A 17,641-nucleotide genomic window follows, 5' to 3' on the forward strand; every position below is an offset into this window, starting at 1 on the left:
GATTCAGTGAGCTAAAATGTAAAGTAAAATAAAAGGGGAGGGTGCTTAGAAGGTAGAAATACATCATGTAATTAGCAAAGAAAATGCCTAACACACTGCTTGACAGTCTTTTACTTGTTCAGTTTGGTGTCATCGTTTTCAACATGCAGCTTTAACTGAAGGAATTTTTAGGGGTGTGTTTACATGTTCAGATGGGGGAAAAAAGAAAGGCCAAAGCATAATCTGTGTGATCAAAACATTTAGAAGTGCTACATTACAGTGTATAATATTCAAGATGAGGACTTCAAAGAATGTTTGAAGAGATCAAACATACTTGACTGTGAGGCTTTAACTGATTTTTTTTTTTTCTTTAGTTGCCTGTCATGTCAAGTTGATATTAAAGATAAGGTTAAATTTAGATCTGGGGGAAGACTTTGACATCCAACGCAGTTTTCACTGAATTGTGTATTGTTTTTCTTAAGGAATTTTTCTGCAGATTTAATTGCCTTGGTCTTTGCTTTCTTATTTTGGAGTGGGTTGGTTTTTGTTTGGTTGGGGGTTTTTTGTTTGCTGTTGTCATTTTTGTTTGGTTGGTTGGTTTTTAAATACATTTAGCATCAAGTAAGTCTTTTATCTGGAAACACTCCTCATGTCTTGTGGTGATTTAAATTTAACATTTCTGTATAATACTCACTTACTTCTGTGCCCTGGGCCTGCACCTGGCCTTTGCCTCCTGTGGTACCTCATGAGCAGAACCTTCCAGGCTGTATCTGTCCTTGTGTCTCCTGAAAGGCAGAATGTGCTGTGTTTTGTGAAATACAATTTTAAAAGACCCTGGTTTACATGGAAAATAAGAAGGTGGTATGTACATTACTAAAGCTTTCCTGAAACATTGCAGCAGTATTTCCAAGTGGAAAACTTCCAACTTTTTGGTTAGAAGATTTGTGTTTCAATTTTCCATCAATGAAATTCTAATTCTCATTGCCTACTCGTTCTCATTATGCACAAAAGCAATGCTAACAGAGATTAATTTCCCAGGAGAAAAGGCAGAAGCATCACATATGTGATCCTGATACAAACAATTACCCCCACAACATATGCAGTATGGTAATATGGGGTTAAGCATGGCACGAAGGCTTATGTTGTGGTCCTGCAAACATGAAGAACAACAGGATTTTGAGCAGCCTTATTATCTGGGCATTTCGTTAGGGCTCTCTGAACATCCACACTTGAAAAACCAGTTTAACAGCAACACGTGATGGTTGAACACAGAGTCAAGCAAGTAAGTCTGGGCAGGTGTTGGAAGTCCTTTAAGGAAACAAATATTCTTGACTGATGATACCTCTCCAAGGCATTAGGGATCTGAGGTGTCTTTTGGACTGCAGGTGGCATTCCTTTTTTTAACGACTGAGCCATGTCAAAGGAAGTCATACTTCCATTTCAGGAAACCTGTAACATTAACTTCTTTTTTGTTTGAGTTGTCCTAGGCTAGCTGTGTTTTGTTGGTTTGTGCAATCTCCAACGCAAGGAGTTGCATACTCATCAATGAAGCTCACTAAGAGCTGTTGCAATGAGAGCAAAGTGATGTCTTGTCCTCTAAAATCATTTGATAAAATACATGCTCTAAACCCTCCATAAAATTCACATGAAGACAAAATACTTAGTATGGCTGTGGGTTGAATTGTACAAATTACAGGATTCATTAACATGGAGGGAGTGCTTCTCTGACAGTTCTAGAAAATTGAAATTGTTTATTAGATGAACTATCAAAGGGACTTTTCTTTTTCCATCTGTGTTTGGGTAGTTACTACTTTCACCTAAACATCTCTCCTATGAGGAAAGACAGAGAACGGAGGCTGTTTAGTCTTGAGAGGAGAAGTCTGTAAATATTTGAGAGGTGGGTGTCAGGATGGAGGAGATGGTCTCTTTTTGGTGGTGCCCAGTGACAGGACAAGGAACAATAGGTACAAGCTGGAACACAGGAGGTTCCACCTCAATAGGAGGAGAAACTTCTTTACAGTGAGAGTGATGCAGCACTGGAACAGAGTACCCAGAGAGTTTGTGGAGTTTCCTTCTCTGGAGACTTTCAAAACCTGCATGGATATGTTCCAGTGCAGCCTGCTCTCTGTGATCCTGCTTGGCAGGGAGTTTGCACTAGTTGATCTTGAGAGGTCCCTTCCAACCCCTAACATTTCTGTGATTAGAGGTACTGTGTGTTTGTAATAATTTTTATTATATTCTGCTAAGAACATGGAAACCCTTTATTTTCTGCTTGTTGCTATAAGGTTGTTTTAAGTTTTATGACTTAACAGATATGGACTGTGTCAGCGTTTTTTAATTGTGCATGTTTATGATTTTGGTATTTTACAACATTTTAGAGGTTAAGCCTCTCAGCTGTCACCATTCTCCTTGCCTTTGCTGCTGCTGGAAACACCTCAGCAGCAGCAAGTAAACTGCTTGCAAAAGGAATTGCAGCACTAAGGTAAAATTGTTTCTGATCTAAGTGTTTCTCAGGCAAGAATCGCAGTATGAGGAAAAACATATTCAAGAAATCAGTCAATTGGAGCTTTTTTTTCCTAATGTAGAGCCTCTGACAATTTGAGCTGAGCGCAGCAAAAACCTGGCCTAATTGCAAGGACTGCAAAGAAATACTTGCACATTTTCTCCCTGAATAAATGGTTGTTTCTTCAGGACTAAATGATATCTGCATTACGAAAGAAAACAGTAACAGTGCTCTGGGTGTGCTCATTAAGTAGCTGGGAAAAATGTGCAGGTCCACGTTTTTCTTTCGATCTGCCTAGATTTCAAATCACACACTGGAGTATGTTCCCTGATGCTTCTAATTCTAAAGGGGATGTTGTACATTTTGATACTTTTATTATTGTTTTTCACTTCCAAGAATGTACAGTCCTGTACAATAAAATGCCAAGAGTAAGCCTTTGTTGTTTTAGAATGTAAGTAAGGAGAAGAACATAGGATTTCCTAATGTATCTGTAATTTGTATCAGCACCAAAGTGTTTATGATTTGAAAGAGAGATGTGTTACTTCTGTGAGACTGCATGTAGATACATATATATTTAGGCAATATTTTTTTTGCAACATTGCTGACAACTTGTAAAATACTGTTATTTTTTCATCCTAGGTCTGAGGGTAACTGTGTTGCTAACATCCTGTCTCATGGTACTGGGAGCTGGCCTGAGATGTGTTCCGGTTTCAGACCTAGAAATCAGGAAGAAGTGAGTGAGTTATTTAATAAACCTGTTTTATACTTTCTGCTAATGTAATTTTTGCTGCTGCTACAAAGAAATGTTAGTAAAAATTTTCATGGAATTTGATATGCCAAATGTTTGTTGTGTAGATGTGGACTTAAATGCTTCTTAAATGAATTTTCCAGTCCCTATTCTATATGGTAGCTGAAGATCAGAAAGCTCTTCGCACAAACCTGAGTTAATTGAGGGTGAGAACAGTCACCCTGTTCTGCATAACTAATATTAATCTGTTTTGCAAACAAGGGAGCATAGATTTAGAGAGGTTCGGAAACTGGCCCAAGATCACACAGGGAACTGTGCCACAAAACCCCAAAATATGTAATTTGTATGCAAATGTTAAATAATTAGTTAATGTTTCTCATGCTGGATGTATGGGATTATGCAGTGAGACATGAATTTACACAAATGGGCCTTCTTTCATGTAGTCTCCTTCAGCCTGTATTCCAAAGTAGTGCTTTCTCCATGGTTGACATGAATGCCTTCTGTACAAATGGAATTTAAGAGTTTGTGATAGCAACACATTCCTTCCTGAAAATCACACAGTCCCCACAGTTCAGTTATCCTGTTGACATATCTTGAACCTGGGAATCCTCAGTAACTGTAGGAGTCATACTCATTTTCTACAGCCAGGGAGTATGGATCATTTAAGCAGTTTCTTTTGCCTCTCATGCTTAAGGAGGAAGGAGTACAGGCATCACTACATTTTTCTTCTACTTTAAAAACAGTAGTAGCACTAACTCTTCGCTAGTTATGTTTGCACTAAGAACAGAACTTATTTATAAAAGATTTTGAGGTTGGGTTGTTTCTTTCTCCCTTCACCCACCTTGAATTCTAGTCAGCTTCCAGGCAGTCCTTGTATTGTTTAAAGCAAGTTCTTGGAAACCTTTAAGTTGAGAAAGAAAATGTTTGGTGTGAAGTAGAAGGCATATGACAAAGGAGAAGGCTCAGAGAGAGGACTAGGAATGTAGTAAACATCTTGATTGTAAAACTAGCCCTAGTCAGGAGTAAGAAGCTAGTATGTAATGAATACGCTAGTAAACTTAAGGGCAGTGTAGTAGGGGGGAGGCAATTTCAGTTCTTAGGTGTTTAGTGAGCATGTAAGGAAGCACTCAAGATGTCCCTGATGTTGCCCAGCACTGTCCTTTTCAGTGTGATGTTCAAAGATTTTAAGCAGGGGAGGCTGAACTAACCATATTGTGTCACTCTTCACAGTGACCCTATAAAGGTTAACGTGTACTGTTAAGGTAGCCAGGAGGAGCTGTCCTCACTGTGCCCTTGTTTGACCTTTTCTCAAGCTGCTGAGAGGTGCTTAACATCCAGTTCATCCATTCTGACCAATCTTGGATTAAATATGTATCTCTTGAATGGGCCAGATGCAGTGAAATATGTTGTATTTTGTAGCTTTTAATTTGTGATTTATGCCAAAAAACCTGGTGCTGCTCTAGGCTTTACCAAAGCAAGGATAACAACTAAAAACCTGAAATTTCCAAATCATATTTAGATGTGAGGTATCATCTGGGGAGTGGGAAGGAGAGTTTCCACATATTGTGATCACCTTTAAACAAGATTTTTCAGTGTAACTGCAGTGAGAAGATGTAGGAGAACAATGAAATGCCTAAGGAGAAACACTCAAAGAACAGCTTCTTTAAGGAGGGAAAGAAAGGTTGTCGTCTGTGTAGAGTCTGATGAGATGTATAAAATATGATGATAAATATGATGAAAACTACATAGAAGAAAAACAAAATAGATAAAAGTGACCCTGAGCAGAATCCTGATGGAAAAGATTACTGATTCCTTTTATTCGTTTTGTGAAAATATACATCATCTCCAGCTGAAATTGATAAATTTGCTTACTTGGCCTATTCCAAAAGAAAACTAACAAAAAAAAAAAAAAAAGAAAGAAATGGTCAAGAACTGCAGATCTACCTCAGGAGGTAGTTTGATCTTTTACACAGTTTGATTAAAAATCTACAGAGAGTTATAACTAACCGTGCGAGGCAAAAGGATGATTTTCAGTGAAGGTTTCTTGAGACATTGTAAATAATGGTACAGACAGTGATGTTACAGCAGGTAACCTGTGCTGTTTTGAGAACTAAGACTGCAGGCTAGTTTTCATTAGTTACTTGAAGCATGGCACCAAATAAAATGATATTTTTGAAACGAGCGTTACTGCTTAATGCATTAGCAACAACTGTCAGAGTGCTAAACTATGCATTTATTCTGAATGTGTATATGCATTAACATGACAGTTGGAATATTATAGAGCCAGTCAGATGGACAAGATCACACACAAGCTGATATTGTATTTCAGAAGCCAGTGTAACTGGAATTTCTTTAAATGCTTTTGCATGTTCTTTAATGTTGTCCTTCAGTCCTTGGTAATCTGCAGTAATATACTGAAGGATTTCCATAGGATAATTTCATCAGAGTTAAGATACATGAAATTACAAGAGTATTCGTAAGATTTGCCAGGTTTAGGGATTTTTTTTTTTTTTTTTTTTTTTTTTTTACTTCTTAGCTGTCTCTGCTCCCTAAGATCTTGTAATTTAACATTAAGGAGAGCTTCTAAAGCCCATCACTTATCAGAGCAATCACAGGCATGAAGAAATCACTGCTAGGACTGACATTTAATACTGACTGCTTTGTGCTCCTTATCTCACACAGACCTGTAATACCTAAGTGCATTCTGAAGCTCCTTTCTAGTCTGTAATTATTTTCTTGGCTTTGACATGTAACAGCAAGCTATCTCCAGTTGTCCAAGTCATGTGTAAAACACAAACCATTACCTCTGTTTTCCATTCGTTTGATGCCCCATGTATGCACAATTTGTATGAGGGAAGCAGCTGTCCCTTATGGTGAACTTTCTCTGCCAAAGTGTGACCTAAAAGGGTGCAGGGAATCCACACCAAAACTGCTTAAATTCAGTGAAGGCCAAACTAGAAGTGCATGGTGGAAGTATGGACTTGCATGTGAGATGGAGGAACCAACCTGTACATGGACTAGTAAAGTCCCCCTCATGTACACACATGCTTGTATTTACATGCTTTCTCCCCAGCCCACTAATCTGTCAGGTTTATATGTGTACCATTCTGACAAGGAGATAAAGAGTTTGTCTTACTTATCACAAACTTCTGCATGTGACAGTGACTTGGACTTTTAAAAAAGTAAACCCCAAACCATTATTTTTGAAATGAAAACCATTTATGAAAACCTCATTTATGAAAATCTTGTTTGCCATGCCTTTTTTAAAAGTTCATAGTTAATGTAAATTGTATAGAACATAAAGAAGTTATCAAATTGTCCTAAACTTGTACCTTTTTCGTATCCCTGAAGGTTATTGCTAGTATTTTGGCTTGCATTTTGTCCAGTCCTTTTGGTTTTGACTTCTGCTTGGCACTGAGTGAATATTTTCATTGGACTCTTTTGGAATTTGATTATTTTATTCTGAACATTAATGTTACTAGGAGGCCAGATGTATTAATTTTTTTAAATAGAAAAAAATCAGGATTGTTCACCTCCACCCCAACACTTCATATTTATCTAATATTCTGTGTTTAGGAATAGATTTACATACATTTTAGGTCTTCTTTATGATTGTAAAACAATAAATGTAGGCAAAATGCTGTATAAGCTGAAATACGTAGGAAAGATGGAAATAAATGATTAAATCAGCCCATAGCCATAAATCTATGGCCTTTAAGACCAGCTGGGTGATGTAAGACTTCTTAAAATGTTTTGAAAGACAGGATAATTAAAGACATGGAAGTAAAGGATGTAACATAATTTGTCATTTGTATTGAATATATTAATTATGCAATTTATTAGAACTTAGTATGCTGTGGAGTGGTGGTGTTTGGCCTTCACATTAGATTTCACAACAGAGAAGTAGTTATTGACTACCTTGAGTCATAGCAGTGAGAGGATGTTCCTTGGCAATAAATACTATTAAAAGATTTCTTGAGAAGCCAGCATAACAATAACATGGAGATCAACAGTGAAAACAGTGAGTGGTTACTTGCAAAGTGGTTTATGGGAAACACACCAGGCATTGGTAGATCCTGTAAAGAGTTTTTTTCTTAGAATTTTGAAGGTTTTTTCCTATTCTTATATATATTGATGTTAACTTTTTGTTGTATTTGAAGACTAGTTCTTACCACATCTTTGCTACATTTTGTTTCTATTAGATAGTTACAACCTAGTTTGTGTTTCATTCTTGTTAGACTTATTCTTCAATAGTTCCACATTTTCTGTTTTTTCATCCCTGAAAGCCTAAACAGTTGTAATGGTTGGACTCGATCTTGAAGGTCTTTTTGAGCCAAAACAGTTCTGTGATTCAATGGTATAGGATCATCTCATTATTTGTCTTTCCTCATCCTAGGATGACCATGAGCCACCTTTCTCATGCTTGAAAAATGTGAAGGGGCACCTCAGAAGAGATAATTCTAGTAATGAACAGACATATCCCTGGCAATCTTATATTACCTGGCAATAATGAACACACTTCTGTGCTCAAAAAACCACCCCTAACTGGAGCAGCTGTGGAGAAGAGGGATTAAAATATTCCAATGAAAGAGAAGAGCCTTTTAGGAGAGGAGGGATGGTAGAAGAGTGGTGCATGTTGCATGCTCCTTGGGGAAGAAAAATGAAAAAAGTATTTAATGTAAAGCATGATTTTGGGAGTAAAAAAGATGAATAAATATACCTGTTTGTATGCTGGAGCTCAGTGAGCATAGAAGGAAGATGTCAAGATGGAGCACTTTCTTGCACTTGCTTGTTTCTGCTTTGGCTGCAGTGCTGGGGGTAGGCTGAGCTGGGTTAATCCATAGTGTCAGAAAAAGAGGTAAGTGGTGGGGGAAAAAAGAAAACGGATTGGTCACAAGTAGGTTCTCATGAAGAATGTTTAATTTTTATACCCCTGTAAACATAACAGCTGAGCTTATTTTTATTACCTCCACAAGCTTCACCTTGTACACAATTTTTATTTTTAACTTTTGCTCTAAAGCTGTCTTAGATGAGAGGTCTCAGGAGTTGTTCCTCAACAATTTCTTTCATGTTTTGCTTATTTGTCAATGGTAGCAGTGGTTTTGATGGGTGAGTAAGTGTCCCTCTGGCTATGCAGCACCCCTGCCTGCCACTGCCCAAGCTGTGTGTCCTGTGGCAGCCAAACTGGTGTCTCCTTCAGCTGAAATGGCCTTGATGGTGGCTTGATGGTCTTGATGATACTCTTTCCTCTTGCTCCTGTGCTGGATTTTGGCCGTGGCGCTGTGGGTGTCATCTGCTTCCCCCAGCAATGAGGGTGGCTGCTGAATTAGCAATTTACAGACCCTGTGTAAATCCAGTAGACAGATTAAAGGAAACTGAAATCTCAGACAGGGCTTGATGTTGCAGCAATACTTAATGGGCAGCATTTCTACAAGGCCTATGCTGGAAGGGAAGAGGATTTATATTTTGTAGGATATTTAGCTCCCTCTCATACAATGACAGGTGGTATAATCCTCAAACATAGAAAGCTTTTAATGTTTTTAATCATCTTGAGCTCTTTGCTTTAGTCTTCTGACTTGTAATCTATTGGCTAATTTCTCTCCTTAAATAATTCACATTAATTGAATTTATATTGAAGTTACTGCATTACAATCAAAGCACCCTCTTGCTCTTTCAGTGCCCTAAGAAAAATTGCTCAGGAATATTTAATGAAATCTTGTTTATCTCATTTCCTAATTAGTTGTATCTCCTGTAAGATTCTACTCTTTTACTAAAAAATCCTACTTAGGACCTATCTTGTGCTAAGTAATCTCCATGAGTTTTCTACAATGGCAGTCCTGGTAGCAGCCAGTCCTGGTGCCCCTTCCTGGTAATGAGTTTCAGTCCATTTTGCCTCATTAGCCCATACTGTAATTGCCTACTTTGTGTTTATTGCAATGCTGTTCATTTTGGATCTGTTCATATTTGATGAGTGTGTCTTTTATTACTGTTGCTTTAACGGTGTCTTCTTTTAATAAGGGGTTTGTGGAGTATGTTAACCTTGAGAGAGACAAAACCCCCCCAATTTTTAATTTAAAATTAAAAAGGCAAAATGCAGCTTTGATTTTGCGTGCCTTCATCCTTCAAACTTGTATAAAGCTGTAAGTGAAGAAACCCTCTTCTCAGCTGTGTGACAGCTGTGATGGCTGCACACAATAACATGGCTTCCAATGGTGTGAGGATGTGAGTGAATTTGTCACTGTACTGCCAGAGGTTGTGCTGTACGCCCACCCCATCCCTTTCCTGTGTCAGGACGTCTGACAGATGCGTCAGGGTCTTGGTATCAGATTGCTGCTTCCTCTCCTTGCAAATCCTCCTCTCTCTCTTGGCAAGCTCTCAGTAACAAAAGTTTTGGAGCAACTCAATTTTTCCAATACTTTTCAATTTCGAACTGACAAATCACCATTTTTCAGACCCTTGCAAATATATTTGCTATTTTCTTTAAGAGGAGAAGAGACATAAGGCTGTGATGCCTGGAAGATGCTATGGTCCTTTCCAAATCGGCTCCCATAATGATGTGACTGACTGTGCAGGGACCATGGTTTGTACTGGGGGTGAAACATGAGCCCAATTCCTGATGAAAATAGTCAAAAGTACATATTTTAAGATTTTTATCTTTCTTTTTTTCCCCTTTATTACTGGAGATAATGTGCCATGCAGTGACTCAGGCTTTCTGCTTCTAATAATTTTTCTTGCTGATGGGGAAAAACGGCTTTACATTATTCCACATCTCAATGGTCCCATGCATCAAAAACAAGTTAAAAATTGCTAATGGCCTCAAACCATGAATATCCAGAAGGCATAAAGCTTTTGTAGTATAAATATATCATTTAATGAAAATATTGAAAGGAAGTGCAGCTCCACAAAATTCATCTTTCAGAATGTTATTTTTAATAGATTAATTTATGGCTTTGCCCAGAGGTCTTTTTCTTTCTAGTCCTTTTCCAGATGTAGAACCTTACTCCATTTTCTTTGGGTTATGAACTGAACAGCATTTGCATTGGGTTCTCCCAGTACTCTGTAGCAGTTAATTTCTGTAAAGCATGATTTTGGCATCCCTAATTCTGTCGTTGCCTTTAAAAGTACCTGAAAAGGTTCCACTTAGTAGAGGGTTCTTTTGTTGTATTTATTTTTGAGTGTAAAGGAAAAGCTCTGTTCTTTCCTAGTAACTTGATTGTGAAAAATCAGAGGTAGTTCTTTACAAAACTAGTATCAGTTCCCTCCAAGGTATAATAAATCTCCTAATATGTGATGTGGATAAATCCATGTCTTTTCATATTCCTTTCCCTGGGCAAGCAACTCGCATCATACATCAGTGCAGACACTCTAGAATTGGAGGCATTTGTTTGCTTTGTTGCCATGTGGTGCTAAGGTTAAATTCAATAGCACTTGAAAAGTGCTCTGAAGTCCTCCAGTGGAAGGGGCTCTTTCATTTGCTTCCAATAGTTCCCACAATGAGCTAATTGCTGTATCAACGTATTTGTCTTCCAAATTAGCAGGAGTTGAACCATCCACTTCTTTCAGTGAGAGAAAATGTCAGGCATATGAAAGAAAAATAAACCATCCATTTCTGTAAAACATTAATTTTTTTGTCTGGAATCCCTTTTGGTGTTAATTGTTAGGATCAGTAATTAATCTACTAAACTTTTCCAGACTAATAATCATGCCACAGTGCTATCTTCATGCAGTAGTAGGTTAGCTTTCTCAGCAGATTTGTTGTTCCTCATACTTTGCTAAACAGTGACAAAATTGAATTACCCAGGTTTTTTCATTGCATTTGTGTAGGAGTTGGAATAGTGGCTAAAGGGGTCAATTCTCATGGCAGCCAGTATGAAAAGTTTAAGGAAAATAAATGCACCAAAACCTTGTCTTCACAAAGTTCACAAGGATGAGCTCTGTTCCCTCCTAGGATATAGGAGAATGTAATTTCTCAATCAACCAGAGGTTCATCAGAGGCTGGTAGAGGAAATCTGCGTTTAGAGCAATGGACTGGGATTGATGGTCTTCCTGTTCCCCTCTGTTGCCTGCCAAAGAAAAGGTGAAAAGACTTTTTCTACTCTGATAATCAGTGTTAAAATGCTGATGCTTCTGCAGTCCTAGCCTTCCCAAGACAAGTTCAATTAACATGTCTTAGACCTGAGCTTTGGAAACTTACTTTAATATTGCAGTTTAAATCCATTTTATTGGAAGTAGTGCTTTGAGTAATTTTCCCTCCACTGCTGCTTTTGTTTTCCCATCTGGGTATGGAAAGTAATGAGATTTTCTTTCATTTAAAATTCACTTAAGCATAGACATGAGACATACTGTGGTAGAAACACTAGATGTCTGGGGTTTTTGTACAGAAAAGTTGTTTATGTAGCACACAGCTTTTAAATAGCTTAACAAATCCAATACCTGACAGGACTGTGACCATGCATGAAAAGTTTCAGCCCTTACAGGGAGAAAAAGATAAATAAAGCCAACTGTAAATGGAAGCTCTTTCCCATCTTAACTATATGGTGTTATCATCAATCACTAAAACCTTTTTCCTATATCATGTCACTTTTTTCACACCCAGTTTGCTCAGTGATATTATAATTTCAGCATTTATAGCCTTCCATGCCTTTTTTTTTATTTTTATTGTTGCCTGTTAGGACATTGCAATAGTGACAGCAGGGAGTGAATAAATCGGGTATAACCAGGTTACTTCTTAAAACTCATAAAGTCTTCTCTCAGGGAAGTGAAGAAACACATATAATTTAAGTTATTTATAATGTGACTTGACAAAAATTTGAAAAAGAAAAGTAAAATAAGTTTTTCTTCTCTGATTTCTATCACTGTGTTTTAACTATCCCTTGTTCTATCTTTTTGCAACGTAGAGGTGTTAGGAATACCTATGATCTTTATTTTGTGCAAAGAGGTGTGCATCTGTGTTTGGTTTTCTTTTATATAGATAGATACTTACTGTAAATGTGTGTTATCCACTACTGTGATGCTACGGTACATGATATGTCACACTAGGATTTAGTACCAGTTCTCAAATAATTTTTGTTTACATTTTTTGCAAAGGGCTTGTGTTCACCTGCAAGCTGCAACTTTGGCAGAGCATCATAAATTAATTAGTGCAGAGTTCAGCTGTCCAAAACCCTTGAAATTTCAAAATGAGTCCTTCACCTGGCTTCTGAAATGGTTAGGTACAAGATATTTTGGATAGATGTTTACTTTTCTGCTTTTTCTTTAAGGCAGACCATCATCAATTATTTTGTAAATCAGGAATGCATTTCTGGTTGTCATTTTCTTTCAATTTTCTCTTTCATGATGGTGATTAGAAAGCCTTCCAAAACTCTTGTGTTATTTTCTATTATTTGAACTCAATACCTTTCCAGTTTTTAATACATGAAAATAATTAGATGATGATTGAATAAATAATGCATCTGACAACAGAGCAGAGCTGGATAAGTAACAGATTAAAATTACTCTGTTAGTGTAATAAGATTGAAAATGTTTTTCTGTCTGGGTAGGGTCCTGAGCTAAAGTTATGTTTTTAGGTTTCTTCTCAAGGAAGAGAAATCTTGTGCAGAATAAAACTGAAATAGTCACAGGAAAAAATACAGTTGCTCTTTGCACCTTTTCAGCAGCATAAATAAGAAGGAAATCGAAGAGTAACAGAAACAAATATATCTTGGTGTTGGTGCAATATTTTGCCCTGATGCGATAGAAGAATTGCTGGAGCATGTCCAGAGAAGGGCAGCGAGGCTGGTGAGAGGCCTTGAGCACAAGCCCTATGAGGAGAGGCTGAGGGAGCTGGGACTGTTTAGCCTGGAGAAGAGGAGGCTCAGGGGAGACCTCATTGCTGTCTACAACTACCTGAAGGGAGGTTGTAGCCAGGAGGGGTTTGGTCTCTTCTCCCAGGCAACCAGCACCAGAACAAGAGGACACAGTCTCAAGCTGCGCCAGGGGAGGTTCAGGCTGGAGGTGAGGAGAGAGTTCTTCACAGAGAGAGTGGTTGGCCATTGGAATGTGCTGCCCAGGGAGGTGGTGGAGTCACCATCCCTGGAGGTGTTCAAGAGGGGATTGGACGTGGCACTTGATGCCATAGTTTAGATAGTCATGAGGTTTAGGGTGACAGGTTGGACTCGATCTTTGAGGTCTCTTCCAGCCTTCTTGATTCTATGATTCTATGGGCTGTGAGACCAAAATCCAACATGGCAATGATAAGAAGCTGTAACAAACAGCAAAAAGGCACCAGTACTATTGTGTTTCTCTGTCAGATGGAGTGGCTGCTATGTATCTCTGGGAGTAGCAGCTTAGTAAATGCACTGAATTGTGTTTTGAACCTCTCATCCCTGCCTCTTTAGGGAAATGAGTTAAGAGTGTGGAGAGAACACTACAAATAATCCTTTTCTGAGGAAAAAGTAGCTTAATTCATTAAGTCAGTAGTGAAAAAGTTGAGGATAATATCATATGCAGAGATATTTGAGGTAGTCTTTATGTCAATGGCAATGTAGTCTGAAATTAGTGTTTATTAACCCAAAAACGTTGACCTAAAATTAAGCAGCATGAAGATAAAAGGTGCTGTAACCTATCAAGCTTGGTAAATACTAAAAATGCAAAGGCAAATCTGTTGGAACAGACAGCATGCCAGGGAAGGCAAGGGAGGAGAGAGAGCAGCCAGGAGAATGCCAACAGAAGAGAAATACAGAGACAAAAGATGACACTTTCTTTGAAAAAACCTTGAGACAGAAAAGTAATGTAAAATCAAAATTCTGGACTAAGATACTACTTTCTCCCGCTGGATCTGCAAAGTAAAGTGAACATCTGTTTCTCTGAGTATAAAGGTTAGCTAGAGCTTTGTTCAGATGATGGAATTTGATAGATTAAATCTGAAGTGTGAGTCCATGAAAAGAGTATGTGTAATTCTCACAATATATAAACTGTTTGTTTTATAAACTTTTCTTCTTCTATCAGGTGAAGTGCCTGCATGCCCATAGGTGCTGCAGAAGAGCTGCAGTTCTGCTTTTCTGATTTTAGTGAGAATATTTTTTTTACCCTTAGATTTCTATAGAGTAGGTGTATTTGAATTAAAACAATATTACAATAGTAGTATAAATTAATAGAAGTGTTAATATGGCATCTGAAGGTTATTTTGTTTGATACAGTCTTCGTAGCATACTATAGCAACCACGATTTAAGCATTAAATTCACTTTGGAACAAGGGGAACTACTGAAGTAACAGCCTGACATGTTGGAGTAGTTACTTCACTTGGTCCTGAAATGCAGCTGTTTCCGGGATGTGGCACAGCTCTGAAAATACCCTGGAACAGTTCAGTTTGACAAGAATTTGTTGTAGTCAGGTAAGTAGCAAGAAAACACCGAAGTGGACAAGGATATCTTAGTTTGTCCAAAGTACACCAGCGTAACCATAAGGGATTCATGTAATGTGTCTTCCAGAAAACTATACCAGAGCAGTATTTAGATAGTTTAGATAGTATTTTTTATTCATTTAAACATTTTATTTTATGTTATTGGGAGTCTGCGATTGAACAGGCATTAAAAAGGCCTGACTGTGCCATCTGAAGCACATCAGGAACAAACAGTAATGAAATCTGTCCTCATCATGAGAGAAGGGATGCTACTTCTGCCCCAGCATGAAAAGCATTTTCTTCAGATGATATGTAACAGCTTTTTTTTTCCTGCATATTTTTATAAATGTTTTAAAAATTTATTTCTGTTCCACCGAGAATCAGTAGCATCTATCCCTTTTTATTGGAATCTAGCTTGTTAGTTTGATAAAGAGCCTGTCAACATATCTTTTGCATATTTTGTTCCTTTGTGTGCTTTAAAAGTCTCCTGCTACACTGTATATTCAGCCATTTATGGCTTGAAACCATGCCTAAATGCTAGCTTATGTTTCCTCATTTTCAGACTGTGGCATTTGATGTCTGACAACTCAAGTCTTGAAGCAACAGCATTGAGTTCCTGCTATGCTTAGAAAAACACCACCCATTTAAAAATATCATTGCCACCATTTTACTGTGCAATGGATAGATCTGCTTGGGAGGGTTGCAGCATTTTGTTTGACTCACTAGCTGAGTTTTAGCCACAAAGTTTTTATATAGATTTCAAAATGCTTTTGCCTTTCACGGCTGATCACTTTTTGGAAAAGTCAAAGCGGAAGGTTTCTGGCTGACTTCCACATGTAGAAGAGCCTTCACAAAGTCCTTTCTGCATGTGCTCATTCTACTAGTATTAAGCCAAGGTTTGCAGAGACTTCACTACTTGGAAGTTTGTGTCTCTGTTCTGTCACCAGGCTTATCTGTTAAATTCCAATGAGTGTGAAAAATGAGAAAAATCTGGGTTTGCTTGGCTGTTTCAACAGTATGTTGAGAATGGCCAGATTGCTGGAGAAGATGATTCTCTTGGAAACCTGAACAGCCCAGCCTCCTCATCTGTAAGCACATAGAGAGTGTGTAAATAAAAATAAATAATGCAGTGAAAAAATATGCAGAGTATTTTGCTGAAGTGTTTTGGTTTGGGATCTGCCATAACTAATTTAAATCTCCTGTTGGGATTTGTGCAGGCAAGGGGTCAGGTTTAAGATGTTTGTAATTTAAAGCTTTCCTGCTACTACACCTTTTCTAATTTTATATCCTACCATAATACCTTTTTTCTGCAAAGAAAATCCCTTTTATTCACTCTTCCTTTCCTACTTTGAAGGGAACATTTGCTTCTCCATTTTATCTGAGCTAATAAGTCCAGAGTAGGTTTGAATTCTTTAATCAGTCCATTTGGGCTTCTTTCAGCATGCAGAATATCCTTTTTTTGCACAGGACTTTCATTTTTGGTGTGTGCACTTCATCTTCAGTACTCAATATCTTACATGCTTTTTTAATTAAAAAAAGGGCAAGCAATTTTAGTCCAAATGACGAGAGGCTTTATTGTCTGTTCCAGGCTTATCCACGGAGGGCAGCTGCTAAATGGCTTGGCAGGGCCAACTGTGATGAACGCAGCACCATTTCTTTCCACCACCTGGTTTTCTCCAGATGAACGTGCCACAGCAACAGCCATCGCATCATTGCTCAATTACCTGGGTGCTGCTGGTGCCTTTCTAGTGGGACCTCTTGTAGTGCCATCTCCTAATGGAACATCTCATCTCCTGCTGGTATCACAGAGCAACACTGAACACATCAAGGACCGCATTGAGGCTGTGCTGTATGCAGGTGTGGTTTAAAACTAATTTTTTTTTTTTTTTAAGGGAGAAAAATTACAGGAAATTTACAATTTAAGGTGTTTGGTACTTGTGAACCACTACCCTCTAGTGGCTGGCCTGCACAGAAGATAGTTACTGACTGATGGGAAATAATGAAGTGGTAAAATGTACCATCAGAAGGGTTGGGCTTTTTCCTTTTGTGTAGGAAAGGTTTTAAAATAGCCTTTTGTACAGATGGATTCCAAATTAAGTATTTCTGTTATTTGTATCAGCTGATCTTAGGAGGAATGTCTTCTAGGAGAGCTTATGCGTTCCCTGAGCTTCCAAATTGGTCTTTGCTTCTTGAATTTTCATTTTAAAAATATATCTGTAGCAGGCTGGATTTTTTTCTTTTGTTTTTATAAGGATAGGAATCCAGTAGACTTTCAGCATTAAATTCTTTCCTGCATTAAATCAGTCTTAATTTATGACTTGCATATGCCTTTCAAATGTGATTAGATTAGTAGTACTTAAGAATCTATCATTGTAATGAAAGCCCATAGATTTTATTTTTAACTAAAACCACATAATTCTTATGTGGTGAGCAACCTTAATGAAGTGAAAAGAAAACTGATTTAACATTCACCTGATATAACAGATTTTATGTCCTGGCTCTTTATCATGCAATGGCATCTATGGCTCTCTGTGTCACTTAAAAAAATTAGCAGCAAGCTTTAAGGAAAAAGAGTTGCTCAAGAGGCTTAAGAGTCTGTGGTTTGATTCTTAATGGATATAAATTGGTATAGTATTAAAAGCAACGGAACTTTACTATGTTGTGCCAGTTGCACATGTGGTTGTATTTTTCACCCCTTACTATTGCAGTCTCAGCCAGGCATTAGCCCTAAGTCTTCCAAAAGTATATATACTGTGTAGTTTATATGCAGGTTTATGAGATTGAGTTAGCTATTTGTGATCATTTATTCCTGGACTTTATTCTTATGGAAATTGGATGAAGGCCACTTTACAGTTAATTTTAAAGAATGTAGTAGAAGTTGGATCACTATTTCAGCAAGTATTTTTGAGTGACCTACTTTTACTGGACTCAAATGTGTTGGAACAACAAGGAAATGTGGGGTTGGTTAGGCCTTATTCAGTGGTAAATACGGTGTTGGACTCAAAAGTCTCATGGAGGATGAAATTACCA

General features: G+C 37.8%; 1 protein-coding gene across 1 annotated transcript in view; it reads left to right on the plus strand.

The window, feature by feature from the left end:
* Positions 1 to 17,641, plus strand: part of SLC49A4 (solute carrier family 49 member 4) — a 65,341-nt gene that overhangs the window by 17,123 nt on the left and 30,577 nt on the right. Inside the window, exons 2-3 of the mRNA XM_054381318.1 lie at positions 3,122 to 3,215; positions 16,200 to 16,468. Of these exons, the coding sequence (XP_054237293.1) occupies positions 3,122 to 3,215; positions 16,200 to 16,468 (363 nt within the window). The remainder of the gene's footprint in view (positions 1 to 3,121; positions 3,216 to 16,199; positions 16,469 to 17,641) is intronic.

The sequence above is a fragment of the Indicator indicator genome, chromosome 5 (genome assembly GCF_027791375.1).
Source record: "Indicator indicator isolate 239-I01 chromosome 5, UM_Iind_1.1, whole genome shotgun sequence".
NCBI lineage: Eukaryota > Metazoa > Chordata > Aves > Piciformes > Indicatoridae > Indicator > Indicator indicator.